At 38.1% G+C, this 12,109-nt stretch overlaps 1 protein-coding gene across 5 annotated transcripts in view; it reads left to right on the top strand.

Annotated features, from left to right (window-relative positions):
• AFTPH (aftiphilin) overlaps positions 1-10,688 on the top strand; it is a 67,837-nt gene extending 57,149 nt beyond the window's left edge. For 4 of the 5 annotated variants that reach the window (XM_070512031.1, XM_014836788.3, XM_070512032.1 and 1 more), the window contains 2 exons: positions 2,499-2,622; positions 9,554-10,688. In XM_070512031.1, coding sequence (XP_070368132.1) covers positions 2,499-2,622; positions 9,554-9,710 — 281 coding nt within the window. In that variant the 3' untranslated portion in view covers positions 9,711-10,688. The remainder of the gene's footprint in view (positions 1-2,498; positions 2,623-9,553) is intronic. The other variant, XR_011503995.1, reaches the window with a different exon arrangement.
• The last annotated feature ends 1,421 nt before the right edge of the window (positions 10,689-12,109 follow it).

Genomic DNA, 12,109 nt, shown 5'->3' with positions numbered 1-12,109 from the left:
GGGGAAAAAACCCAAGAACTTGTGTATCAGTTTCCTTATTACTGTATTCCCAAGAATGAATTACCAAACTCCCATTTTTAATTTGCTCTCAGCTTTGTTTTGTCATGAACTGTATTATAATTTAAACGAGATCATTATTTTTGGATGCCTAAAACCTGGTTTAAGTTTAATTTTTGGTGACATTTCAAACTCAGTTAAAAACATCCATAGGAGACAAATAATCTGATCATTTCATAAAGAAGTACAGAAATGACCTGATAACCAGGCTCAGTGTACACAGCTTCAAGAAGAGCAAGTGGTTGCAGAAGCTTAGAGCTGTAATGGAAGTGAAATTAGCATGCTCAAATGCAGTCCTCATTACTTTGGAACCTTTTAAATATTTTTGTTCCATTTTCATTAATACGCTCTAGCTGCTGTATAAACTTGATTCCTATAAATTTGCTTTGGCTTTTTATTGTTATTGGGTTTTGTTAAAACTTACATCAAGCTACAGGTATCAACACTTTTCTTAGTATTCCATTTCACCACTTGCTTGCACTTTTTCTGACTTGTTTCTGGGAAAGTCATTTTGTCTTAGCTTGCGGTTATTTAATTATTTTGTGTGTGAGACTTAGGAGGTTGGCATAGAACTTGGTTGGCTAGCTTTAGTTATGTAAACTAAACTATGCCTCATTAAGGTTCTTAAAAACAATCTCTTCCATTAAAAAAATTACTCTCCAATTATTAGTGTAAAGTAGTTATCTTGTTTTTGAAAAATATATAATATAGTCATAGTACCTTTTTTGGGGGTGTCATTTTTTTGTTTTTTTTTTTTAAATCTCCCACTTTACTGTTTGACAGCCAAGAGGCCAGTATTTTACAAACCCAACCAAGTTTTTACTAGCACTTTCCTGTTGCCAATCAGAATGCAGTTTTTATTCTGCATTATTTATTAGACATCAACTTAAATTGTGTGGTTACTTGGAATCTAACCTTTCACAGTGGAGGAAGAAGGTACTTTGGGTTCATTTGGTCCCTTATAGGCATCTACAATTTTTTACATTTAATTGCAATGTATATACTTAGAGAAATACAAAGAAATGCCCTTTTCAAATGTATTTTGAAACTGTATCTTAATAAAATATTAAGAACTTGAGAGAGTCAACAAAGATTTTCTATAGCCTTCCTCCCTGGTTGGACATGGTAACTGTGGAAGCTGCTTTTGCTGGTCTGATTTCTGTAAACATCTGAGACCTAGATCTGCGTCTGCTAGTCATCTGCACACTTGGTTAATAGAAGGCACTTCCTTATTTTTTCTTGACCTTGAGATATCCTAAAAGGAGGAAACTTGTTATTATCAATATTTGCATTGGTATATATATTTTTTTTTGCTGACCTTCAGGGATTTTTTAGAAATAATAAGTAAAAATTGATGAAACTGTAAGACATTCTTTTTACAATCTGCTTTTCTGTTCTACCCTGAAACTGCTGAACTTTTTATCTCAAGTTAATTTGTTGGTACCAAAGAGAGGGTAGGATTAATATTTTTTTATCTGATTATTATCCAAAATTTAGCTGAGTTTAAAATACTTAATTGTTATTTTCAGTGTTTTTGTAGTCATCATGGTTAAGTCTATATTCAAGGGAAATACAAAAATATGTATATTTTAGTGAAGTCAGGTGGGGGAGGATTTTTACAGACTGCAATAGATGTAACTCAGCTTTGTGCTGAATTCCTCTAGCAAGGTGTTTGAGCTATTATCTACTATTCAGATATGAAACTATGGAAATAGGAATTACCCCTTGAGACAATTTTCATTTTGTTCCAAAGTAGTGCTTTTATTACTTTTTCTGAGAATACTTTACCCTCCCTCCTTCTTACCTGAAGAAAGAACAATGTGCTATAATTTATCTTTAGTAATGATTTGATGCATTTGAGTAATATTTCATGTCCTCAGATGCTCAGAATATATTTAAACTAACTAAATCATTTACCATATTTGAGACTTTATATTAGCTTCCAGATCTTCTGGTGTGGAAGAAAATAATGGAGAAAAAAATGGTCAGGGAGTTGGGGGGGGTAGGGCGAGAGAAAGTTTCAAAAAAATGAGGTTAATCAATCAATTTAAAAATTGAGGTGTCACGTAACAAATTATGTGCGCTCTATTTATAAAACATTGATGACTTTCATATCACTAATCCAAAATTGAGAGAGTTTTCTATAGCGAATAGAAATTTTAAAAGTATTTGCATGGTATCTACTACATAAGTATTAGATTAATTAAGGCTATATTGATACCAAAGTGGAATTTTAAAAATATTTTCCTACTTTATAAAAACTCTTAAAAGTGGAATTTATAATTTAAAAAATAAATACAATGTTACAATGTTCTAAAGATGTGTTGTGCTTGTAAAAGACTCAGATGTTTACAGATAATTGCCTTTTGCATCTTGGATTGTGGCTAATTGAAGTAACCTATTGCAGCTTGCCATCACTGACTGTCATTTTATACTATAAGGTGTGGATCCAGAGTTGTATGAGTTAACGACTTCTAAGCTGGAAATCTCCACCTCAAGCCTCAAAGTGACTGACGCATTTGCGAGACTCATGTCCACAGTAGAGAAGACAAGCACATCTACCAGGTAAATGGCTAGTGCTGATTACACCCTAATTTTGAATTCTGTGTTAAACAGAACAGCCCAAATGGGAAAGCAAATAAGTTGGCAGTATTTCAATATATTGTATTGACTTTATATTTGTAAAAACCAATTAATGCCTAATTCCAGAAAATAGTGTCAAATTATGTTTAATTATAAACTTTATTAGAGCAGAGCTATTTCATAAGAGACTGGAAAGAGCTGACAGACGTAGTTTTCTCTCTTTGGCCCCCCTTCCCTCCTCCCCACCTCCTACTCCAAGAGAATTCTGATTAAGTACTGAGATCATACAGCCACTGTGGAAACACTCTCCTTTTCCCTTCATAACTGTTGAGATGCTCATCTTTGGGAACCAGTTTCACACTCCCGGAGTCACAGGCTAATCTTTTCGCTCCCGGCTAAGATAGAGTGGAGGACGGCCGCTGTTTCATTTTCTGAACTTTTGCTGATGTGCAGCACCTCTGATTTGGAACATGAAAGCCTTGCTTTACCAAGCTTTCTGGGAGGCCCTTCGGGACACGACCTTTAGAAAAGCAGTTGTCATCTCTTGCTGTCACAACCGGAAACAAGGAACGTCACTTGGGCCTTGTGTTTAGGATTCAGGAAACTTTTAGTTTTACATAATTAAGCGCTGGAATAAGCCATTATTTCGACACGTTAGCCATAAGAATATGCTGTTCCTAATACGAAGGTAGTAATTGTAAACCAGGAAATCACTACTGCAAGACCAAATACTGGTTGATCGGCACACCAACCCCGCTGTTCCAGCTCCGTGATTCCTTACCTTTTTCAAGCTGAAATATTTACCTGTTTACAAAGTCATCCACTTTGGCAGAAGTATTATAGCTCTTTCTCGTAAATAAATACATTCCACGTACATGTCAAATTCAAATTTACCTTTTAAATCAATTCTTCTGTGGAAAAACATCTATTTAAAAAAGCATTTTTGGGGCTGGCCCCGTGACTGAGTGGTTAAGTGTGCGCGTTCCACTTCGGTGGCCCAGGGTTTCACCAGTTCGGATCCTGGGCTCGGACATGGCACCGCTCATCAGGCCATGCTGAGGTGGCGTCCCACATAGCACAGCCAGAGGCACTCACAACTAGAATATACAGCCATGTACTGGGGGGCTTTGGGGAGAAGAAGGAAAGAAAATAAGATTGGCAACAGGTGTTAGCACAGGTGCCAATCTTTAAAAAGAAAAAGCCTTTTTTTTCTTGTGAATAATAAATGCTTACCTGTCTTAAAACTTTGGCTTGAGTTATCACATTGCCTTTTAAACTGTATTGTGTACTTAAGTATCTATTCATTCAACAGATATTATTATTAACGATTATAATTATGAAAAGCCGTGGTTATTTGTTTTGTCGTTAGGGATCCCTTTACCTTCTCCCTGGACTGGCTGTGCGCATGCACGTCCCTGTCCGTCCACAGATTATCTCCGCTCCCTCACTGCCCCTGCTGCTTTGCGGTGACACCGCCTGGCCCTGCCAAAGCCTCCTACCAAGGGAACCTACTTGTAATGAAGCTCCTGGGGATTTCTTTTGCTTGCTTTCTAATTTTTTCTCTTTCCAAATCATATTTTCAAATTGAAATTCTTCTCATACAAATTTCTCATCCATTTTTTCTGTATATGTTAACTAAAAGGTAATGCACATTTGACTTTAAAAACAAAAGAACTTATTATTGTTTGGATTTCCCCTGCTCTTTTTACAATCTCTTCTAAGGACAGTCCTACCGTTTCCTTACTTTTTCTCCTCTGCACTCTCACTGAAGGAACTATAGTAGAGTTCGAAAATCCCGATGATGAGAGTTCATTCTTTATGCCATTAGGAGGAGCTCTAATCCATATTAACTTGCTTGCTCTCCTAACTTTTTAACTCGTGCTTGAAACATGCTGTACACTAGGGAACTTTTATAACTCCTATCACTTTAAGAAGTTATTTCATTTTTTCCCTTATTCTTTACTATTATGGAATGAACTAAAACTATAGTTTGTATCCTAGGATCAGTGTTGTAACTGCATTAAATTACTCTCTAGTGTCTATCCAGCTTCATATTTAAAACAACAACAAATTGAAAAGAAAGCAAGTTGCCAACTTTGTATTTTCTGTTTTGAGAAATTATTTTAAAATGGTGAGTAGTGCAGATACTCACAAGTCTTATAATGAGAAGGTAATACTGTAAATTGTCCCATGAATGATTCTCAATTGTACAGGGAAGAGAAAGGTGGTGACATACATAGTTTCAGAAAATTTCAGGTCTTTGTTGTTTTAGGTTTTTTCTTTTTGTTTTTGAATAAAGTAAACTACAGAAAGTAAAGCTCAGCAAAATCTTCTTGGCTATGGACAGCACACAGAAGATAGAATGAAAAAGCATTGAAGGACTGTAGGGTAAGAAAAGGTAAGAAACAGTGGTCTAGGTAGAGGAATCTGATGTGTAACCAACAACATCCCATGCTGTTTTCTAAGTGCCTTTGCATATGTAAGAGAAAGCACGTGTGCTCATCTCCCTCCATGCGCAGGGTGTGAAAGCACCTTCTCACTTTATAAAGAAATGCCAGTTCTTCATTTTAAAGTAGTTCCACCTTGGGGCCAGCCCAGTGGCGCGGCGGTGAAGTTCACACATTCCACTTACGCAGCCCAGGGTTCACCAGTTTGGATCCCGGGCATGGACCTATGCAGTGCTTGGCATGCCATGCTGTGGCAGGCGTCCCACATATAAAGTAGAGGAAGATGGGCATGGATATGAGCTCAGGGCCAGTCTTCCTCAGCAAACAGGAGGATTGGTGGTGGATGTTAGCTCAGGGCTAATCTTCCTTAAAAAATAAAACAAAATAGTTCCATCTTCTTGCCCACCTTTTCTAATATAGAGAAAAATTACTTCCTAATCTTAATCAGTGGGTGGCTACCTAGTTAGTAGCTACAGATCTCTAACTGAAGTTTATACAAGCCAAAGGACTAGTTGTCCAAAGGGATACATTGTTTTTTCTTTTTTTGACCTTTTAATTGAGATATAATTTACATGCCATAAAATGCACCCTTCTCAAGTGTACAGTGCAGTGGTTCTTAGTATATTCACAAGGTTGTGCAACCATCGCCACTATCTAGTTCCAGAACATTTTTATCACCAGAAAGAAATTTCATACCTATTAGTAGTCCCTCCCTATCTGTCACTTTTCCCAGCCCCTGGCAACCACTAATCTGCCTTCTATCCCTATAGCTTTGCTAATCTGGTTATTTCATATAAATGGAATCATAGAACATGCGGCCTTTTGTGTCTAGCCTCTTTCACTTAGCATAATGTTTTCAAGTTCTGCCATGTTGTTGTGTGTATCAGTACTTTTCATTTCTTTTTATGGCCACATAATATTCCATTTTATAGATATACCACATTTTGCTTATCCATTAATCAATTGGTGGATATTTGGGTTGTTTTGACTATTACAAATAATGCTGCTGTGAACACTCATGTACAAGTTCTTACATGGGCAAATGTTTTCAATTTTCTTGGGAGTGAAACTGCTGGGTCATATGGTAACTCTATGTTTAACTTTTGAGGAACTGCCAAACTGTTTTCCAAAGTGGCAGCACCATTTTACATTCCACCAGTAATGTATATGGGTTCCAATTTCTCCACATTCTCACCAAGGCTTGTTACTTTGTGACTTTTTGGGTATAGCCATCCCAGAAACCATTGCCTACTTAAAGGTCAGGAAGATTTACACCTAGGTTTGCTTCTAAGAGTTTTATAGCTTCAACTCTTACATTTAGGTCTTTGATCCATTTTGAGTTTTCTAATATGGTATGAGGTAGGGGTCCATCTTCATTCTTTTGCATGTGGATATCTAGCACTGTTTGTTGAAAAGACTACTATTTCCCCATTGAATGGTCTTGGCACCCTTGTTAAAAATCAATTTACCATAAATGTATGGGTTTATTTCTGGACTTTTCCATTATATTCCATTGACAAAAAAGGTACAGCTTAGCTAGAGAGAATATATATTAAAATTAGCCCACTGCCTTTGGGCTTGAGAAAAGTTCATAGTATAACTTTTTATTTTCAAATTCTCCTCAAGCATTTTCTTCATGTATTCTAAAAAAAACTAGATCACATCAATTGCACAGTGACTATAGATAAATGCACAAACCATAAAATATGTAAACTTTTTTCTTATTTTTAAATACAATTTCACATGCTTCCAAGTAGTGCCTCTGAAATAAGGCCATTGATAGAAACTCTAGAATAATCTTTTTTTTTTAAGATTTTATTTTTCCTTTTTCTCCCCAAAATCCCCAAAAGTGTATTTTTAGTTGTGGGTCCTTCTAGTTGTGGCATGTGGGACGCCGTCTCAGCATGGCCTGATAAGCAGTGCCATGTCCACACCCAGGATTCGAACCGGTGAAACCCTGGGCCGCCAAAGCGGAGCGTGCAAACTTAACCACTCGGCCGCAGGGCTGGCCCATAGAATAATCTTTACCAACCATTCCTTGGGGGAAAGCTTCTCTCTTGCTCTCCTTTCCCACACCCAAACTGTACTCCACAAATGAGGAAGTCCATTTAAGTGCAATTTTTTTGTTACTGTTTTTAGTAACCTTTTATCATTAAAGAAGCAATAAAATATATTACAGAAAGTTAAAAAATACAAACAAAAATTAAACATTAAAGTATCACATTCTTACCACTCAGATGAGTATAACGCCTCAGTGCGTATTCTTTCAGATCTTTTTCTATGCAAATATACACCTATATGTTTTGTTTTAACCAAAAATGAGATTTTATAGTCTGTACTGAATTGAACCTACTCTTGCAGTCAGTGATCTCCACCTGTCAATTTCAATAAATTTTCATTTCCTCTAATACTCAGGCTATATTCCAGTTTCCTGTAGGTTGAATATTGGTTTGGACAGAGCAGAGGACTGTTGTACCTCGCTCTCATGGCTCTTTTTTTTTTTTTTCCCCGAGGAAGATTAGCCCTGAGCTAACTATTGCCAATCCTCCTCTTTTTGCTGAGGAAGCCTGGCCCTGAGCTAACATCGTGCCCATCTTCCTCTACTTTATATGTGGGACAGCATGGCGTGCCAAGCGGTGCCATGTCCACACCTGGGATCCGAACTGAACCAGCAAACCCCGGGCTGCCAAGAAGCAGAACATGCGAACTTAACCACTGTGCCACCGGGCCGGCACCTCTCATGGCTCTTAAGTCTCCTTTAACCTAGCATATCTACCCACATCTCTTTTTGTTTGTTTTTCAGTTTAATACTAGCTTGTTAAAAAGATCACTCCAGTTGTCCTGCAGACAACCTTTTTGTCTATTTGCTTCCTTCAAGTAGTATTTAATATGTTTCTCTATTCCCCTGATTTCCTGTAAACTGAAAATTATATCCACAAGTTTGATGGATTCAGGCAAAACATTTTGGCTAGAATACATCATAGGTGCTGTATCACATCAGAAGATACATAATGTCTGGTTGACTGCATTGTTAGTGATGCTAGGACTGACATTTGGTGCGAGGCTGACCTTTTCCATTATCCACTTCCAGTTTTTCACTTTGAGACTAAAAAATGAACTATCTCTGGAATGATGGAGATATCCAATTCCCCATCAAACTGCCACCTAATAGTTTTGCCACCATTTAAATGCAATTTAAAAATGTAGACTTTAATCAGAAAAATTTTGAAGTGCTGTTCCATTCTTCTGAGAAACCCTAGGCTGAGCTCAGCACTGGTTGATCTGCTCATGCTTCCAGTGTGCCTGAAGCTGACCCCTGCTGAAGAACTTTGCTCCTGAAAGCCTGATGTTTGATTTTTTATTCATTCTATAAAATCCTTTTATTTCAGCCTAAATTCAAAAGTGGTAACAGAAAAGTCTAGGTATAAAATAAAGGCCTATATGTGTCTTTCCTTTCTTGCTTCATTGCCTGACTTCCTGCTTCCCATCCCCATGACAAAGAAAATATGTAGGTGGAAGAAATAACTTGTGTCACACCTAAAACCAACTGTCCTTTACCATAAAAGAAAATTGGGCTTTTGAGAGTCAATAATTTTAAATGAATTTTGGTCTAAAATTTATATCTATATAACTACAGCTATTCTTTCATATATTTAACATCTTAGAAAAAATAAAGATTGGTTTACAGTCATGTGCTCAATTTGAGCCACATTTGAGACTCAGGTAGCATTTTTTGCAGCTCACCTGCTGGGAAGACCTGGGTCACTAGGAGTTCTCCCCATCTGTGCTGGGCCCCATCTGCTCACTTCTTGTACCGGGGCCGGTGTAGTAAATGTGCTTCATCTACAGGACCTGTGGGAGTTCAAGATCTCCCCTCTCCCCCGGCCCTTCGTGCCTGTGTACGTTCTCAACAGTGGCGGCCGGCCCTCGCGCTGCTGCTTTGGGAGCTGCGTCTGTGTCCCAGCGGGCCGAGACTGGGTGTTTTTCAGCTGAGGGCTTTCTCTCCTGGAATTCCCCGTTGGGGATGAAAAAAGCCTGAGGTTAAAATGACTTACAAGGTCTTGTGCCAGACATACGTTGTTTTACATTGAGGTAATTTTGGAGTTTCACAGAGGGGCAGGGGGAAATCCAGTTGGGCGGAGTGTTATTAGGGCTTCAGCATTGTATTAGTAACATTTTGCAAGTATGCCTGGGTAGATGCTTCTAGCCTTCAGTAAAGCTGTGGGGTGTACACAGGTCCATGTTGATATCTGTATGTACGTGCCTGGCAGTAATGAACATACGTAAACAGGGCACACGTCTTCAGAGGAGGTGTGGCATCTGGTACAGGAAGCATACAACACACAACTATTACGAGGTTCAGGAACTGGCAGAGGAAAAGCTGTCTACCTTGAGAATGGGTTTTCGCCTATTTGACCTACAGCAAAGTCACGTTAACCCGCTTCTCTTTTTTCCTTTGTCAATAGGAAACCGAAAAGAGAAGAGCACCTGAGTGAAGAAGCCATCAAGGTGATCGCTAGCCTTCCCGACCTAACGTTCATGCATGCCAAGGTGTTGATGTTCCCGGCCACACTGACACCTTCCGCCAGCTCCCAAGAGAAGGCAGACCAAGAGCTGGTGTGAACTGGACGGTTCCGATTGCTTCTCCTTCCTCCGTCCCTTCCCGACCATCAAAAGCATACCTGCTCTAATTAAAACAAAAAATTCAAGTTCAGCTGATTTGTTGGTAAGCCGCACTAGAAAGGTATACATAGTAATGTATATTTATTTACATACTGAAGTCCTAAATTTATATTAGAAAAAAATGTAAATAATCAGGGGTGAACATTTTTGAAGATTTATTCTTTTTGTGTTGCTGGGGTGTATACATTTATGTCTTTGTGAAATACACTGGTGGTGTCCTTCTTACAAAACTTTTGAAATAAAAAAAAGAAAATTAAAAACTCAAATCTCCACTGTCTGTAAAATCCCCTTCAGTCTTTTCAGATTGCATTGAATGTCCTATTAATTTCTCATATCATATGTTGAATTACTTTTACTATCATAAATAAGCTCCAAAGTCCCCGTTTAAATTTCTTTTTTTAAGATTTTATATGTGGTGAGTTTGTTTCAGATCTGGCTTTTGTTAACGTTTTTGCGCTCTTTTTTTAATCTTTTCAATCTGGCATATTGCTGTTTGACCTCTTGCAAGGTACTTCATCGATTGCTCTTTTGTTATGGGGTATGGATCATTGTCAGAACTTGATTGGAGGGGTTTAAAGAGATTGCGTCTGTTTAAAATCAGTTTGGTTTGGAGAAGGACCAAAATATATGAATGTCTTACGATGAAATTTACTCGTTACTGATTTTTTTGTTCTATCCTACCACTATTTTTTGAGGATTTTGCACAGTGTAAAATGACATAATCATAGATTGCTATGGTTTAGGCTGTATATACAGTAAAAACTATGGGTTTTAAATGTTTGGGGAAATTCCTATGGAAAAAAGAGAGACATGTAGAAGAGCCTCTAACAAGGTTACCGTGCATGCCCAAGGTCTTTTGAGATTTCAGTGTGTAAATTTCCTTTTAGCTTACACAAAAATAAAATAATTTAAAAGAAATTTTGCCTGGCGTCTTTATACTTTAGTATCTGAGGGACAGTGTAATGAGTGTGGAGGTGAAGTTTTATTCCGTTTTAATGGAATATTTCAATCCACAGGAAATCACTTGGTAGGGCTTCTGCTTTGTTTGAAACCAGAAGGAATTAGATCCTGGCCCCTAAGAATTAGATCAGTACTTTTAGTAGCTGAGCTGTTTTTATGTAGAACATGAGATCATAAAAGAAATTCCCGTGATTCATTATGACATATCTTCATCAGAATTGGCAAGGGTTAAATAGGGATTTATAAAGAATTTTTTTCTTTATGAAAAAATATATGTATGAAATTAAGGTGAGCAGAAAATTTCTGAAAGTAACTTTAAAATTTTGTTATTACAAATTGCTTCAGCAAAAAGTCACATGGCGTATTTCATTAGAAGTAGGCAGCCAGCCAGGCAGTGGTCCCCTCCTCTGCTGTGGGAATGTTCCTGTGGAGCCCTTTTGCATCTCCATCATTGACAGAGATTCTGGGTTACCAAGTTATACACAGGCCATTGAAACAGTTGTCTGAGTGTAATTTAAGTATGGCCTGGGGTGACGATGCTTATCCAGTCCATCTCCCACCATTTCCCCCACTTTCTTTTTGTGTTTTTCAGAGAAGGCTTTCCTTCAGAATAGTCACAAGTTTTCAGTGCCCAGTGGACCTTCTGAGTGGAAGGATAAAAGTATTCCTCAGCAGAACTTTACACGTTCCAGTAACTGAAGCTTAAAAGGCTGCTTCTACAGTATGTTACGACTAAATCATAATGACAGCCTTCACCACCCTAAGTTCAGAGCCCATTTATTAGCTGTGTTATTATGAGAAAGTTAATCAACTTCTCTGAGCCTTCATTGCATTATCTTTAAAAATGGGAATGATATTGCCTACCTGTGGTGGTGATATATTTAATAATAAATGTCAAACGCTTGTCACATGAGGAGACAGTCAATAAATGATAGCCAGAATGCAGAGTCAGCAAAACCTATGAAGGTCTGTGGAGTCCCAGTAGATTCAAGAAGCAGTCACAGGAGAAAGGATCACTTAAAATAAGAAGTTACTGCATTATTTAAAAACAAGCAAGTGGGCCTTCCTCATGAAAGTGACCCTGCTTTAATGACACAGAGAATGGATACTTCATCTTACATCCACTTTTAGATTTCCCTTTCATTTGTCATATTGGCTGTTGATGTTTTAATCACAGCAGGTACATTAATATTGGATTGTCACAGGGTTAAGTCAGGACTCACCTTGAGGACCAGAAGTGCTCAGCTGTGCACCAGACCAGGGCTCAAGTTGCACTAGAAAGCGATCGCGGTGGCTGGTGCAGGAAGAGCCTTGAGCATCTCCCTGGGGTCTCAGCTAAGGGAAAGCCTGCTGGCTCCAAGCTTGGCTCGGTCATCATC

This window comes from Equus asinus, chromosome 6, assembly GCF_041296235.1.
Source record: "Equus asinus isolate D_3611 breed Donkey chromosome 6, EquAss-T2T_v2, whole genome shotgun sequence".
NCBI classification, from domain to species: Eukaryota; Metazoa; Chordata; class Mammalia; order Perissodactyla; family Equidae; genus Equus; species Equus asinus.
This window is presented reverse-complemented; position numbering and strand designations above follow the sequence as displayed.